An 18,364-nucleotide genomic window follows, 5' to 3' on the forward strand; every position below is an offset into this window, starting at 1 on the left:
GCCAAGCGCCGGCGCGATAGGGATTAGCGCTTTGGCGTCGCCTCCGCGTTCTCTGTTCCCCATTGAAAATAAATGTGCTGTCGATGTCTTCTAAAACAGAGTCAATGGCGGCATCTACACATCACAGCTCTCCAGCGGCAGGCATGTTTGTTGAAAACAAATTCAACCCAAGCGCTCTTTGATGATGTGGTTGATTGCATTACTTTTGATCATCTGTCCATCATCGTATAAAGCCCGCCCTGACAATCTGATTGGTCCAAACAGTTTCTGTTCGGGCATAATTTATCCTGGCATCCTAGCTAGGGATATGCACATCTACCTGAAAGAGTACATGAGCTGCACTACAACGTAATTCCTTTATCCCTCAGGCGGTGCTTTTTTGCTTGTTGTCATAGCATAACAGTTTTATTACTATTATTCATCCACCAGTTTACAATTCAGTTTATTGGAGGGGGGGGGGGGGGGGAACAACATCACCACATCATCATGGACTTTTAAAATGTACCTTTTATCGAGGTTAATTTAAACAACTGGTTAACACAGGTTAACAGCCCTGCTTTTTAATTTAGCTTAATTTGAAACCCTGATTAACACAGGTTAGCAGCCCTGAGGGAACTGCCCATCATTGCAACGCTATTAGCAAACTAGCTAGCTTGGTTAGCATCGTAAATGTTTCCTCTTCTCCGGTCAGAAAACATAGAAACCCACAGTTATTTTTGTGGAGCTTAGTGATCAGATGTTAAGATAAAGACTGTAAAATAAAACAAAAGTTTACTGACCGAACAAACTGGATATCAGCTCCTCTGGGTCTGTTTTTTTGTTTTTGTCACTAACTGTTGCATGAAATTTTGGGAGAATTTTTTTGTTCACAGGAATCTGCAGGCAGCACAGAAAACTGTCAGGAATTGAGGCGGGTTTACCAGTTTCTGGCTGTTTTACAGGCCTGTGAATGCTGGGAGGCTGGGAGGCTTTCACATGCAAATGACAATGCTCTGAGCTTTAAAAATGCAAAACAGGATTGGTTCCCTCAGTGCAGATAACACCTTTTTTAGGTACCAACTAAACTATCTGGTGTAAGTACACCAGGCTTAAAATAAATATAAAACCTGAAATTGTAAATTGTTTCCCTTAAGTAAGTAAGTGTGCTATAATGAATTACATTGTATACCATGAGCAAAAGTCAATTTGAAACAATGCAGTTTATTTCAACATTTTATTATACTCCAAAACAATGAGGCTCATTAAGTCTCTATCCCAGGACAGGACCGACAAACCACCTCTTTAGTCTTAATTGCCCATGAATGCTATCCTAAATCTCAAGCACTGTGCAGAGTGGCATGATAAAAGTTACGTTTTCACTTTTGTTGGTTAAATAAACAGTGGATCTGTTAAACACACATCTACCAGCAATCCGCTCAACAGGAAGAAATATGCTGGCTATTGTGAGTCTGTGCCCTGTAAGCTCCAAACATTTTACTGGCTTTCAATAGAAATATCTGTCCTCCAAAAAACTGGTAAATACAGCACCATATTAACATGTCCATGGCAAACTAAGCTGTAGACTCTGCTAAAATTCCCTCATAATTGAACTTCAATTGTCTTATTGTTGTTATTAAACTTTCTCAGTATTCCATTAAAACACTCAACACTTACAACGAGAGCATTCAACCATGAGAGTTCAAACACGGATCAGCAAGAATCATGTAAGTACATTTACTTAACACCAGAAAGAATAAACAGGTTCTCAGTCACATACTCATCCCATATAAAAGTAAAATTTAAAAACTGTTATAACCGCTGCTTTAAAATGAAAAGGACAGTTTTACTCTGAAAACCTCACGTCACTCGCTTGCGTCATCACCTGATGGGCTCGTCCAATCACAGCCTCGTGAATGAAGCATCAGTCTCCCGCAGACATGATGAAACTTCTGGCTCATGTTTAGCTCGGTTCGAAGGAATGAAGTCGACACTACACTGTTTCCCTGGAGGAGGAGATGAGTGAGTGGGAAAGCAAAGCCGCGAACCCGGTGTGGACGAGTCGAGATGGAGAAGACGGGCGCAAAGTCCCTAAATACGATAAGAGCTAAAAAGATAATTCATTGCTAACTGCTAAGCTAACTCCTAGATCTTATAAGCTTTTTGACAACTGTGGGATAAGCGAAAAAGCTGCTAAAAGAAGAATAGAGCATCTGATACTTGAGCAGAACTAGTGCATGTTTAAATATGTATGAACTGCTTAAATTTAACAGTTGGTTCTCGTTAAGTGTTTTCATAAACCTGACTTTCTCTGATTGTATTTTTATAGGAAATCTTGGTCTCTTCACACCTCTGATGCAAATGGCCAGCACAACGAACCGGAGCAAGGGTCAAATTAACAATAGACGTGCTGTTCAAAATAGACTCTCCAGGATTACTTTGTTATCTATTTCATCATTGTGTTTTCACAGCCTGATTCCCGCACACAATATTTCACATTAGGCAGAGACTCGCTGAAAATCCGGATTTGCAGTGCGGAAAACTACGCCATTGTATGCAAGTAACTGTTTAGAAATTTGTTTTTTTGCTGTGGAACTTCCAATGGTGATGCAGCGAGGCTATTTCCGTTTATTAATAATAAATTCATGTTACTCATGTTGTTTTCCAGCTGCCTGTAGGGGAGAGCGGGGTAATGTGGGACATCGGGTAATGTGAGACACCCCCTGTATCTAGGCAACGGAAAAACATTTGTGGTCATTTGACCATTATGTTTTCAAGCCCCTCCCATTCCCCCCTTGCCATGAAGGAGGAGTTGGTGCTGGTGATGTGGAAAGTAGGTTTTTTTCATAAAAATTTGTTTTTTGCATGTAAAAGTAAATTTTCTTGCTTTGAACTTAATCAACTGTTGTGTCAAAACAAATTGATTCAGGTAAAAAAACTTATATCATACATGCTGGTGAACTTCCAACATATAAAACCATGTGAGTGATGCTAGCTGAAGATTAGCCTGAATTGCTAAGAGATGTTGTTTTTTCTAAAACGGTGGCTGTGGGGTAAAGTGGGACAAATGCTCTGGGGTAAAGTGAAACACTGTCTCACAAAGTGAAACACTGTCTCACTTTACCCCGCCATAAAGCTCAAGTTAAGTTTAGTCTTAAACATATTTTAGTGTTATATTACATTATATATGTTTTGTTTTTAATGTCATAAACATTGTAAAAAAGCCATCATGCCAAGAAACTATACACCAGGAGGACAACCTAGTGCAAGAGATCACATGAATCATAAAATTATAAATGTGCTTAATTGACCAATCCCCATGATTCTGTTACTAGTCCGATGTTAGTGGTTGTCCATCTAGCTGTCGGGATTTTAACTATTAAAACATGTGTTGTTATGGTAGTTTTAAAGTGGAAAAAGTAGGTGGACCACTTTACCCCGTAGCTGGGGTAAAGTGGGACACAAGACCACTTTGTTTACAACAATCATATTTTCACTGCCCTTTGTCCTGAAGACATTCTGATCATTTTCATTTCTAGAAAACATCCTCTAGTAATGGGAAATGTGTACATTTTATGGATATATCATTTTAGCCCGCCTAGAGGGGAGCAAATGTAAAAAATGTCCCACATTACCCCGCTCTCCCATACTATGATGTACTAAGTCACACTATGAGCCAGTGTGAAGGAGCTTCCAGTAGATCCAACTGGACCTTGCATCAGCATTGAGGAGTTCAGGAGGAGTTGGAGAAGAAAGAGGGTAAGGTTAGATTCATTAAATCCTTTTTCAGTTACATGTATAGGTGTATGTTGTCATTGAATTGTGCTAATTGTACTGATTGTGATTACAGCCGATTGAAGCGGGACAGATGACATGGATCCATCCTTCCACGGCCAGGAGCTTACCGACCTGTGTGCCACACTTCAAATAAAACTAAAAGTCCCAGAAAGGACGTATGACCCAGAGCCTGCAAAGAGACATTTCAAGCCTGACCTGATTATTTTTTCACTGGCTAGGCCAGTTGTGTTTCTACAATATTTTTGCTGTATGTAATTAAAGCTTTGACTCATCATATACCTTGTTCCTGTTTTTTCTCTGTACAAAATGTTCACATAACATCAAGCATCACATGAATGCATGTATAGTCTTAATTAACTGAAGTGCTTTTGGAAAAAGTCTTACTAATAAATAATAATATATATTAATATATACATTATTAGTAACAACTATATATGCATTTTTATTATTAATATTATGTGGGAGGGGTTTACCCATGTGTGCACTGCAATGACCCAGAGTGACCATTAGCAGCACTTCTACCAGCCAATCACGAGTGACTTTTTGTAACATAGGGTCTGTGGTTTCCTCCAATAGTGAATCGAGAGAGGCTCTTACCAGCGGCTTCACCCCGATTCATATGCTAATTATATCACACCTTCCCCCCGGTGTTTTCTTGACCCCCCCCCTCGCGGTTCGTTTACTCCACTTCCCTACGGTTATCGTCGCGGAAGAACGTGGAAGTCATGTCGTGTAAACAATCACAAACTGCAAGGGATTAGGTGAGTTCCAAGAGATTTCCTTTGACGTAAATTCTGCTTTTCGTCTAGTGTGTTGTTACTCATTCAGTCTATGGTTGTGACTGAACAAAAGGTCTTAAACGCGGTGAACTGAGAACATAAATCAAAAAAAAAGCAAAGGGTCCTTGCACAGTGAGTGTTTGGGCCTTAATTTAAACAGACTAACAGTAAAAACCTTCTCCAGAGACTGACACACATTTTTTATCTTTTTCTGTGGCCTCTCGGGGCACGACCAATCGAAAATATTGATTTGTAAATGAATGGAGCTGGCCATCATGAACACCATTATGGATAGTGCAGCAAGAAGAGAGATGAGGGCAGAATCCATGATAGATAACAAACACTTAAATGTAGCAGTAAGGTAAACATTATATCAAACAATACTACAAATGTGGGAGGACCTTGTCTTCTCCATTTTCTATATTATTGTGCAATGCCCGTAAAGGCAAGGTAAAATACTGCATGTTTTCACCCTGCACCCCTTTAGTGACTGCAAATATTTACTCTTTGTCTCTGTGTGTCAGTAAACCCTGATGAAGGAATAATCTGATACCTGTTGGTTTATTTTAAAGCCCCAATTTCATTTAAACAAAGGCCTTTTACATTTTTCTTATGAAATAGAAAAAGGGAGCCGTTATGGTTAGTGTTGTAGGTGGTGCCATTGCATCACTTCTCCACAGCCAAACCAAGTTTTGGTGTATAGATGTTTTCAGTCCAGGCCTCATTTCATTGTGACGTCCTCTGCCCTTTACCCTCAACAAGAGTAAGGAAAAATTAACCAAAAAAACTTTAACGGGGTAAAAAGAACATCAAGGTCAGAAGGCTGGTCAACTTGCTGGGAGAGGGATATAAAATTATAAATATTTGTTACCAGTAAGTGGCGCTGGGACTATATCTGCTTGCTCATTGTGGATCTTGAATTTCTATTTAAAGTGGCATGAGGTATTGTATATTATAATTTGGCGCTATCCAAATAGAATTGAATATTGCTGTGTAGATGTCCTTAGCACAAAACATGAGGATTTTGAAGCAGACAAAATATATCTGTAAGAGAATCTTTGATGAAAAGTCACAGTCTTCACAATGACTCATTATCAGCAAGAACTTAAAGGGTACATATTATGCCCATTTTACCACAGTTGATATGGTTCCTTGGGGTCTTACGCCGGGTTCACACCGGACGCGGAAGCGACGCGGAAGCGAGGCGGTAGCGCTAATCCCTAAAGCGCCGGCTGTTATCAGCCTGCAGTAATAACGGAATTTAATAATTTTTTTCAAGCATACCTGTTGGTTTATTTTAAAGCCCAAATTTCATTTAAACAAAGGCCTTTTACATTTTTCAAACCACTTTGAGTGCCTGGACCTTGATTCTTCATGCCATTCTTTTTTCGACATAAGTTTTCCTCAAAATATTTTTTTTTAAGTATGTATTCCCTTCCATGAGCACCAGTGGATTGAGGGACACCAGTATATTTCATATTCATTATTTACCAAATGTATTACCATCACAAATTAAATAATTTTACATAGAAAAATATTAAAGTATTAAGTGTAATCAAGTAGATTTTGTGATTTAGCAAAGGTTTAAACACTGTGTGGTACTGCAAGCCACTGTATGCATGTTACATTCTCATTAGGGGCTTAGTTCCCTTTGAGATCTCACCCTAGAATTGCTTCTATTAAATTATGTGAGTTGCTGTTCACAGCTGGTTCACTGCAAACCATATATGTAATTTCATGACAGTTGGTATATACATACTAGTACAGGGCATCTGCGGAGGGTCAGAGTCAGAGTGGTAGAAGTTGCTGCGGCAGACACAGTTAGTTGCTCCCTCGCTTGTGGTTCGACTGTTAATGGGGCACTGCAGACATTTTTGGTCTCCCTGTGAGGCCTTAAAGAAACCTGATACACAAGCTATAAGGGGGATAAACAGCCGGTACAGGGAACATAGTGAAAATAGGAAAAAAGAGAGAAAAAAAGATTAGGCTTAGGAACCAATCAAATGGTACACCATAAAATAGTAAAAGACAAACAGGTTCATGTCAAATCAATCCACACTGGTATTATGAATTCATTTAGCTATTTGATTAGATTAGTTATTGACTGTTTCAATGTGATAACCTTCAGATAACTAGTAGTCAGATTATAAAATCCTGTTCAACTCTCATATCGCATATGTTTAGTCATGATAGCCCAAATGTCTGAATCTCATAAAGGTCAGTGCATTGAAGTGACATGTACTGGGACGCCCTCAGATCCTCAGTTCTGTTGTCCATTAGGTCAATAAAACATGACGTCATGAATGTGAAGCAGAGGCAAGATTAACAAGACAAGAAAGACATAACAGGAGAAAGCAGGAAAGCATTATTTTTGTTAACATATCTTGATAACAATTCTATGCCACTGTGACCTTGAATGTAAATGGTAAATGGTCTGTAAATATATAGCGCTTTTCAAGTCTTGATGACTACTCAAAATGATTTACAGTACAGTTTTGCATTTCATCCATTTACCCATTCATACAGTGCATCTATGGGCAGCACTTACAAATTATATTATGTGATGATAAATACAGCACAGCAAATACTGTAGAGTTGGATTTACTCCAGCACAATATAACAACACTGAATGTCATATGTTGAGGTTAAAATGTATTGCAATGGATTGTAGTACTTTTTTTGTAAATAACTGATTACTGACATGAACATAGATGTAAAATATCTAAGTCCAAAGTAATTCAGGTTACTCTTAGTTAACTGCAGGTGTGGATGGTTGGTCCTGTGATACTGGCGACCTATCTAAGGTCTACCTTGCTTTCACGACCAGCTCAATTAGCACAATTAACATTTATTTTGAAAGAAAAACTGAGAGAGAATCACAATCTCAATCCTAAGCAAAGAAAATAATCATTCTCATTTTTTCATTCAAGCCATTGTTGTTATACAACTACTCAAATTTCTTTCACTATTATATAATAGATTTTCAATTTGTATAGAATGCATACTTTGTGAGTAACAGAGTTTGTGCCACGATTCATAACTGTGAACTATTGAAAAGTGGTCCAGGAGCCGTTATGGTTAGTGTTGTAGGTGGTGCCATTGCATCACTTCTCCACACCCAAACCAAGTTTTGGTGTATAGATGTTTTCAGTCCAGGCCTCATTTCATTGTGACGTCCTCTGCCCTTTACCCTCAACAAGAGTAAGGAAAAATTAACCAAAAAAACTTTAACGGGGTAAAAAGAACATCAAGCTCAGAAGGCTGGTCAACTTGCTGGGAGAGGGATATAAAATTATAAATATTTGTTACCAGTAAGTGGCGCTGGGACTATATCTGCTTGCTCATTGTGGATCTTGAATTTCTATTTAAAGTGGCATGAGGTATTGTATATTATAATTTGGCGCTATCCAAATAGAATTGAATATTGCTGTGTAGACAGGGGCGGACTGGGGGAAAAAAGTGGCCCGGGAGTTTCTGTCAGACCGGCCCACTCAATACACGGCGGTGCGCATGCGTATAACTGGGTGCCGCGTTGCGTGTATGTATGCAAATCCAAATTCTCTACACTTCGGCTGTGTAAGAACCAATTTAGAGGTGTTTATTAATAAGGTGGAGATCTTTTCTTACTTTGGACTTCCGAAGTCTGTAAAACACATATTAAAAGACACTTAAAAAAAAATCGAAAAATAGTCACCATGAGTGTGAAGACCGATTGCGAGTAGCAGTATAAAACCAGTCAGTGCGAACAGATAGGTATAGCTCTTGGAGAAAATTACGCTTGTGCCGCTGTTTCAACCATTGTAGGGCTGATGCGATGATGGGCGTGGGCCGGTACATCATAGTGATGGGCCGTTGGATTTATATTTTCGGCCATCGGCCCACCGGGGATGTCCCCGGTATTCCCGATGGCCAGTCCGCCCCTGTGTGTAGATGTCCTTAGCACAAAACATGAGGATTTTGAAGCAGACAAAATATATCTGTAAGAGAATCTTTGATGAAAAGTCACAGTCTTCACAATGACTCATTATCAGCAAGAACTTAAAGGGTACATATTATGCCCATTTTACCACAGTTGATATGGTTCCTTGGGGTCTTACGCCGGGTTCACACCGGACGCGGAAGCGACGCGGAAGCGAGGCGGTAGCACTAATCCCTAAAGCGCCGGCTGTTATCAGCCTGCAGTAATAACGGCATTTAATAATTTTTTTCAAGCATATAATTACTTGTTGCTCCAAAATTAACTGCATCCGCGTCCCAACATGTGTTCTTTTTAGTGTTGTCTTTATACAACATGTTCCGAGGATCATACAACTCACTGTACTTCTCCACTTCAATTATTAATTTAATGTCATCCATGTTGAAGAACCTCTCTGCTGTTTGCTCCGTTAAATGTCGGGTATCGAGGGTAAATTACGTTTTCTCGACTCAAGCCTATGTGGAGAATACGTAGTCCACCCCCCCCCCCCCCCCCCTCTCTCTTTTTATCATTATGACTGCTTGTGTGGCTGTAGAGGATGGGCAGAGGGGGACATTTAATAATGTGTTCGGTAAAAGTGTTAAAATTAAAACTCCTGGACAACAGAAGGTGAATACAAAGTATGGGATGCATATTTGATCATTTATCTCATAAAAAATATGTCGTCAATATCGTTTAAAATCATTTTTCAGTGTGTTCCCTGTTGCGATACGCTCGCGTCAACCGGAAAAAATAGACTCGACGCCGAACCGATCGCTGCACAGCGCTAGGCAGCCGCGGCACGACGCTACGCTTCAGCCTCCGGTGTGTTCAGCACAAAGATTTAACATGGGAGTGGATGGGAGCCAGAGGATTGGCGCTGCGCTTACGCCTCGCTTCGCCGTCGCTTACGCGTCCGGTGTGAACCCGGCGTCAATGAAATGTATGTAAAATATTTTGGTCAAAATACCCTTGATCATTTAAAACAGCACCCTTTTTACCCTGTCTAAAACAACCCTCCTCAGATTGACCTGATTTGACTGCCCCGCCCCCCTCACCCCGGTGAGCCTGGCTGCGAGGTCCCCAGCTCCCTAGCGCAGCCCGGCAGTGGGAGCAGTGGGAGCTTGAGCTGGCGCAGCAACAGCAGCTTTCCACACTGTTGAGTCAACGTTTAGAGGTGTCCAGGGGGTCCCTTTTTTATGCGACCACTTATATGTCTGACGGGTAGCAGCAGCGAGCTTATGCTAGCCAGGCTCCACCGCGATAACCTGGTTAGCTCGTTAGCTCGCGAGCACTATTGCACTATTTCAGGATGGATGTTCTGCTTTCTATCTATTGTTTTATATTAATGTATACAGTTTTAAGTTAAGCAAGACAGGTTTCTGTTTAAGAAAGATTTGTACTTTATTCAGTTAATTTAGTTTATTATTAAAGTGAATTGCTGGATAATAATTTGTTTCCCATGTGTTCATTTCACTCAAAAATATGCATCTAAATCAATTCTGACAAAAAAGGGGTTAAAAAAATTCACCACGCCAGGAAGGGTGAAGGCAATCCGGTCGGCCAGCCCTACCAATGAGGTGTCCCTTATTTTTCAGAGAGTTGGCAACCCTAGCCTGTGGAGCCCGGCTAGCGTTAGCTCGCTCGTCCAAGGCCATGTAGCGAGACTCCCTACATGGGCATGGTGAGACTATGACGTTTATTTCGGTCGTTATCCCATTCGACGTACTCCATTTTTTTTTTTTTTTCTGAGTTTTTGGGACGGTAGACATGCCAGATACCCAAATTAACGTGTAGAAGCACTAAAAAAGAGAAATGTTCATAATATGTCCCCTTTAAATATGATGGTTACACAAAACTTCCTGGTGTCTCTCCTCAGTCTTTCCTCTCCCACCTTCTCTCTCTTCTCTCAGCTCTTTTTCACCCACATCTCTGCTCACCCCAACTGGTTGAGGCTTCTAGAAGTTTCTCCAGTTAATGTAATGGACATTTTGCAGTTATGTATGTGATGATTGCATGAACAGACGTGTATGTGGAAGAATGACCAGATTGTTAATCTAAAAGGGCAACTTTAGGTTAACGATTATTGCTTAGGGACTCAGAATTTATGGCCTCTTGAAGCCTGAACTTCTCACATCTGGGGTTTCACTCCAGGGGTCTTCTAACAGAGACATGAAGGCAGGATGTCTTGGTGGATATTAAAGAGACTGCCCGAGCTAACATGGACATTTTTAACCAGGCGAACGGTGGATATGTCAGACATGGCTACAGCACTACCTCATTCGTGACTAGCATGAAGCTAACGCCGGCCGCCCACCATCACTGGTGCTCTCCAACCATTTTGTCATGCCGACAAATCAGCGAGTGCCCACAGACATTTTATGAGCATTTTTTCAGTGAAATTGTGACTGTTTAATGAACATAGCATCCACCTCTAAACATGCAACACAGTATTATGGATTACAAGCTCAACCGAGCGCAACACAACAGTGCGTGGAATTTGGCTGGTGTGAATATGGCCAGCCCGGCATGCGGAGGGCTCAGTCTGAACCGCGCAGCTGCCCAGCGCGTGCAGCCTGCCAGGGTGATTATATTGACACAAGCGATGATGATGATGATCATTATGGAAAGACAGAGGAATTCTTACATTTCGCCAAGACCAGTTTGATGAGACAGGCTCATTGAAACATTTCCTTTAAAAGTTGTGCTAAGGCAACCACTGGTTAGAAAACAATATAGCTGTTCAGCTCAGATTCAACGTGACCGGCGACACAGGTGCCATCATCAAGCAACCCAGATGATATCTACGAGAAAGTTTCCATTGTGTATGCTGACCGTAGCAAGGCATAGTAGGACAGCATCAGCATCTGCGATGGCTAAGCCAGGGAAAGGTGCTTGAAAGATTTTTCCAGTTGCCTGAGGAGATCTGTGAGTTTATGGAAAGCAAAGGGAAAAGCACAACAGTGAAATAAAACATTTCAGGTGGCGCTGAAATGATGAGTGAACATCGACACATGGATCTGATCAGGGCGGGACTGTGAATGTGTGAATGAGGTTTGAGGCTTATATATTTGAGGTTTATAACTCCATCTTGTTGAGATGACACTCATTTCAATATGAAGTTGATCTGATGAAAGCCCTAGTTCATCAAAGTAAAAATTTCTAAAATGGCCCTACCGATTTTTGCACAGGTGCAATAAATTAGAATATCATGGAAAAGTTGATTTATTTAGATATTTCAAATCCAAAAAGTGAAACTCATAAATTATATAGATTCATTACACAGAGTGAAATGTTTCAAGCATTTATTTATTTTAATTTTGATGATTATGGCTTACAGTTAATGAAACACCAAATTCACTATCTCAGAAAATTGGAATAATACATAAGATCAATAAAACAAAGGATTTTTAATTCAGAAATGTCAGCCTACTGAAAAGTATGTTCATATATATATATATATATAGACTCAATACCTGGTCGGGGCTCCTTTTGCATGAATTACTGCATCAATGCGGCGGGACATGGAGGCGATCAGCCTGTGGCTCTGCTGAGGTGTTATGGAAGCCCAGGTTGCTTTGAGAGAAGCCTTCAGCTCGTCTGCATTGTTGGGTCTGGTGTCTCTCATCTTCTTCTTGACAATACCCCATAGATTCTCTATGGGATTCAGGTCAGGCGAGTTTGCTGGCCAATCAAGCACAGTGATACCATTGTCATTAAACCAGGTATTGGTAATTTTGGCAGTGTGGGCCGGTGCCAAGTCCTGCTGGAAATCAGCATCTCCATAAACCTTGTTAGCGGAAGGAAGCATGAACTGCTCTAAAATTTCCTGGTGGACGGCTGCGTTGACTTTGGACTTGATAAAACACAGTGGACCAACACCAGCCGATGACATGGCTCCCCAAATCATCACAGACTGTGGAAACTTCACACTCGACTTCAAACAACTTGGATTCTGTTCCTCTCCACTCTTCCTCCAGACTCTGGGACCTTGATTTCTAAATGAAATGCAACATTTACTTTCATCTGAAAAGACGACTTTGGATAATTGAGCAACAGTCCAGTCCTTTTTTCTCCTTAGCCAAGGTAAGACGCTTCTTACGTTGTCTCTGGTTCAGGAGTGGCTTGACACAAGGAATACAACAGTTGTAGCCCATGTCCTGGATACGTCTGTGCGTGGTGGCCCTTGATGCACTGACTGCAGCCTCAGTCCACCCCTTGTGAATCTCCCACAAATTCTTGAATGGCAGTGTCTTCACAATCCTCTCAAGGCTGCGGTTATCCCTGTTGCTTGTGCACCTTTTTCTACCACACTTTTTCCTTATGCTTATCCTTCCATATGCTTGGATACAGCACTCTGTGAACAGCCAGCTTCTTTAGCAATGACCTTTTGTGGCTTACCCTCCTTGTGGAGGGTGTGAATGACTGTGTTCTGGACAACTGTCAAGTCAGCAGTCTTCCCAATGACTGTGTAGCCTACTGAACCAGCCCTAGAGACAATTTAAAGGCTCAGGAAACCTTTGCAGGTGTTTTGAGTTAATAAGCTGATTAGAGTGGGACATCGTGAGTCTCCAATATTGAACAATTTTCTAATTTTGTGAGATACTGAATTTTGGGTTTTCATTAGCTGTAAGCCATAATCATTCAAATTAAAAGAAATAAACACGTGATATATTTCACTCTGTGTATAATGAATTTATATAATATATGAGTTGCACTTTTTGAATTTAATTATCGAAATAAACAAACTTTTCCATGATATTCTAATTTATTGAGATGCACCTCTACATGTCGGCCTATCCTGGTGCCGGGGCTGCACTTTAGGGAGCGCTAGTCAGCACATTCCTTAACACCATATGAATGTCTGTAAAGGGGGGCTGTTGCTACACATTATTTGGAAATAGTTATATGTGCTGCCTCATGATATCAATCAATCAATCAATCAAATTGTATTTGTATAGCCCATATTCACAAATTACAATTTGTCTCATAGGGCTTTAACAGGGTGTGACATCCTCTGTCCTTAACCCTCAGGAAGAGTAAGGAAAAACTACTAAAAACCCTTTTAACAGGGTAAAAATACATAGAAACCTCAGAGAGAGCCACATTTGAGGGATCCCTCTCCCAGGACGGACAGAAGTGAAATAGTCTCAGAAGGCTATTGGTAGCAGCAAGTGTTCTCTCCACTGGTTGCCTGTATGTCCCATAATTAAAGTTAAATTGTATAACTAATCTTTAACTAACTGGCTCTTTTTCTGGATCTAATCAGCAGAAATGCCTAAAAATATGACTTAAATCATTGATGATTCCTTTTTCCAGAATTAAAATACACAGTAAGGCAGCCTTTGCTAATTACCAAAACTGAGTAACAGTCTCCTTGAAAGCAAGAAACCTTTAGACATATCTTTTAACAATATACTTCCAAAAGAATAAAAATACCTGCTAAATAAAAACAGTTTATTATGATTATTATTATTATTATCATCCCCAGACAATGAATCCTACTGATAGCCAGACTTTTTATCAGTGACAACATATGTCCACACTGAGGCATGACACCTCTGGCTCATGGCTTTACAAGATTAAAGTAAAGGGAATCAGTGAAGTCATTCTTATCACATGGCAGAGGTGTGGACTCGAGTCACATGACTTGGACTCGAGTCAGACTCGAGTCATGAATTTGATGACTTTAGACTCAACTTGACAAAATGTAAAGAGACTTGCAACTCGACTTGGACTTCAAAATCAATGACTCGTGACTTCACTTGAGCCGTTTGACTTGATAAGACTTGCTCCTTTCCCCAAAACACAAAGATTAAAAAGTATGTTATTAAGGAGCGCTCTGTATCTGTCATCGTGTTTGTGTGCGTCTGTGTGTGTGTGCAGCGCCGCCGCTCCAAAACGCGCACTACGCGCTGAGCGTCGGGCACCAAGTCCTGAGGGGGCACCAAAAAAAAGCAACTGAAAAATTATCATAGTTATTATAATTATGTAGCCGAGCGTTTGGTTGTATCATAAGTCCGGCTTCAGCCGACAAAGGACACGAGAGCAGGTCATGCGCTCGGGACAGCACACCCGTTTATTCTCCGTTCATTTTACAACTTCACTCATCACAGCACCCACTTCCTTTAAAACCCCCTTTCAAAATAAGAGTCACTACCAACAACCCACTTGAAACCGGAAATACAAATCAACCCTCAACAATAACGTCATTAAATAAATTAGCTTACAATTATAATGCCGATATTATTTCAGTATAGAAATATTAGGTACCTTTTAGCCATGTATATCACAAAAAAGGCAGAACAAGAGATATATTAAATTGCTCAAAAAAAGTTAAAGAAGATTGACTATTCTTGTTTGTACTTATTGATGATTATTTAATGTAATCATAGAGGAGTTATGCTTAGGGCACCAAAATGGCTCGCAGCGGCACTGGGTGGAATCATACTACGTCCACATCGTGCACAAATGACTGACAGACTTTTGGCCAATTTGGTCTTTTGCAAATGCAATTCAGCATAGGGCCCTGACATATAAAAAGCACAACCCTGTTCATTGTTATGTTCAAGTATTTGTTATGTTTCTCACATGTACACACACACACAGACAATATGAGGTACGATAAATGAGATGAGATAAACACAGGACAGGACAGAAATGTTCATGTTCATGTATTTGTTATGTTTCTCACATGTACACACACACACAGACAATATGAGGTGAGATAAATGAGATGAGATAAACACAGGACAGGACAGAAACTGCTGTGGAACTAGTTAAAATGCAAAATACAATGTTAGCACTTTTGTACAAATAATAACAGTTGCACTTGTTTTTTCAAATGTGTTCATTCTGTAGGAGTGGTTTAAAATGTAGAATATTCTTGCAAAATTTTTTTCTGTAATTTCAATTGCACTTGTTTTAATAAATAAATAAATACAGATTTTAAAAGCATACATGATCTGTGTAAATATATTATTACTCAGTGATCAAAAGGACTCGAAAAGACTCGAAACTCAAACTGCAGGACTTGGACTTGACTTGAGACTTGTCAGTCTTGACTTTGGACTTGACTCGGGACTTGCCTGTCTTGACTTGGGACTTGACTCGGGACTTGAGGGCAAAGACTTGAGACTTACTTGGGACTTGCAAAAAAATGACTTGGTCCCACCTCTGTCACATGGTGGGGACCTAAAACATTTATATCAACTGCAACTTTTCAAATATTTGCCTGAGATATTTTAGTCTGGAACCAAGTAAAGCAAATTCCAAAGGGAAACAATCACACAAAATATTGATTTGCCCTACGATTCACCATGTGGACAAACACCTTGCGGTTTGCAAATACTAAACATGCATATAAAACAAACACATAACAAATATATTATTAATTAATTATTTATCTTAATGACCAAAATAATTGAAAAGCGCCAGAGTGAAGAAGATGACCCTGCCCACCGTGTATATTAAGATACGTTTATTTATACCAAACACATGCACAGACATGCACAACACACTCATGCAATGGTAGGTTAATTTATCCTCTGCTTTTAAGACAGGGTACGGAGAATTCTCTTGGATTTTTGGACAGATCAATCAAGCTTAGTCTTTTTGTTGTTTCTCCGTGGAGTCGAACCAGAGACCTTTTCTGCCCATAATCCAAGTTTCTGCCACTAGACCACCGCCTCTCCGGAAAGGCGGCCCTATTCTTTGTGACCATGCACTGATCACTAACTGATGAACTAGTGATTTGATAAACATTTTTAATAAGTAATTGTAATTGTATCTCAAAAATAACATGTGGAAATTGTGAGTTAGGTGCACAACACCTCACTGAAATCTGGATCTAATGGAGGCAGGGCTTAAGGGGCTTGTGAGGTGCTTACGCTGGCTGAGCATGGTTAAGCACTTTGACTTCTAGACCGCAAGACATGCAGCTCTGCTCATTAATCTAAATCAATACTGCTCTGCTCTAATTGCAAGATTCAAGTTGCAACCGTGACAAATACCCCACATTTATTACTTTGCCTTGTCATCGCATTGTATGTCAAGGGACAGGTAATCTTTTGACTGTTTATATCCATCTTTCATACTGCTGCTCAGACGTTAATCAAGCATGCTAAGCGCTAGCACATTCTGTTGCACATCCTTGCAGACATATTTGGCAGTTGTTTGCATACCACTTCTGTTCAAATGTCGAGTTTCGGTTTACAAACCTACCTGTAAAACCTGTTGTTTTTGTTCCTGAGGCATGGTACATAACAAATATATTGCCTTTTCGTATGATATGGATGTGTTGCATTTACTAAACAAATGAATTAGAAGAAATCAAGACAACTAAACAGAAGAGTCATATATAAGTACAACACTGGCAGGCTCCTACCTCTGCAGACTGTACCATTTTCCACCGCTTCATATCCGGTTTTGCACACGCAGCGCCCGATGGGTACCATCCACTCCCCATCCCCATTACAGTACAGCTTAATGGGTACATCCACCTCCTCCCCATTGGGAATGCACACCCCTCTGGCTGCTACCAATGAGGTGCCCTCTGCTCCAGACAGGGTCTCGGTAAAGATAGCACCATTAAGGACCACTTGGGGACATTTCCTGTAGAAGGCCCGAACAGCGATGAGTGACATGCAGGCACCATAATCTTGGAAAGCAAGGTAGAAGCCATTGCGTGAAACAGGTCCAAAACTCCGGACTTCACTGTTTATCTTCATGATGCGACCACCAAGATCTACTTGAGAGAAACTTTCATCAGCTGCTATAGTGTCCACTTTCACCCAGGGGTTTTCCATCCAGGGAGGTGATGATTTAGTAGCTGTTTCCGAGTCAGACTCATAGTAGTATAGGTTGAAGGTTTCCTTGCAGGAGCCTGGAACATTGGGTATAGAACTGCAGTCACGAACTGAGAACTTCATCTGGACATGAATGCGCTGAGCACCACGACGGCGGATGTATTTGGTGCGTAACCAGTTGTTCTGGCTGCTATCGAAGACATTGCAAACCTGGTAAGTTCGGATGGTGTTCATGTTTTCATCATAGCCGCTAACCTCTTCCCACTAAAAGAGAGCGTGAAAACAAAACACATGACACAATATATATTCTGAAATTAAATCCTTAAAAACTAAACAGGAAGATTATCAGTTTCTCCAAAAACTACCAATGTAATCTCTATGTACTATAGTTAAAGTCAAACTCAGCAGCAGCTGTACATCTTGCTTTGTTGACATTCAGACATTTATTTTCCTATCTTCCAGAGGGGAGAGTGACTTATGCTTTTGCTGACTATTAAGTTCCAGTTCAAATTTTGGTTAAGATTGTTTAATAACTGTGGTTATGATTAAAAATCAATGTTGATTTATGTTATAAAAGTGTGTTCTCAGACAGGACACACAGCCAAGTTTACATGGGGAACAGCTAAATAAAAAGACACAAATAGTGGCTGTTAATTGCTGCAATAAGCATAGAGTTATCAACAGACAGACAGACCTGACCTCACTGTGCATCAGGTGTTCTTAACATTGCACTGTGTAGGTTTTCAAAGGACTGTCATCTTTCATCTTTGCGTCTCATTATTGTTTGTATGACCCAAAAAATGTCTACAAGACATATAAATATGTTGTTTTAAGTGTAACCAGTGCTGCATTTTTTTGTGATGAAGAATGTGTCTTTGGATGCCAGTGGATATCTGAAGTTTCGACAATATAAATTGTTATAAACAGTATGCAGTACATATACATAGCCTAACATATTTCCAAAGGAACACAGCACAAAGGAACAAATGCTGACCATAAGCAGCTGTCTGACAGCACAATTAAAGGACATTAAGAGTTTTTCTTTACAA

At 40.3% G+C, this 18,364-nt stretch overlaps 2 protein-coding genes across 3 annotated transcripts in view; one reads left to right on the forward strand and one right to left on the reverse strand.

Moving 5' to 3' along the window:
* asxl1 (ASXL transcriptional regulator 1) overlaps positions 1-18,364 on the forward strand; it is a 271,209-nt gene that overhangs the window by 117,560 nt on the left and 135,285 nt on the right. The window lies entirely within an intron of this gene.
* LOC133957355 (ephrin type-B receptor 2-like) overlaps positions 1-18,364 on the reverse strand; it is a 39,573-nt gene that overhangs the window by 3,955 nt on the left and 17,254 nt on the right. The window contains exons 3-4 of the mRNA XM_062392897.1: positions 16,895-17,579; positions 6,313-6,468 (exon numbers count right to left, since the gene is read on the reverse strand). Coding sequence (XP_062248881.1) covers positions 6,313-6,468; positions 16,895-17,579 — 841 coding nt within the window. The remainder of the gene's footprint in view (positions 1-6,312; positions 6,469-16,894; positions 17,580-18,364) is intronic.

This window comes from Platichthys flesus, chromosome 7, assembly GCF_949316205.1.
Source record: "Platichthys flesus chromosome 7, fPlaFle2.1, whole genome shotgun sequence".
Taxonomy (NCBI): Eukaryota; Metazoa; Chordata; class Actinopteri; order Pleuronectiformes; family Pleuronectidae; genus Platichthys; species Platichthys flesus.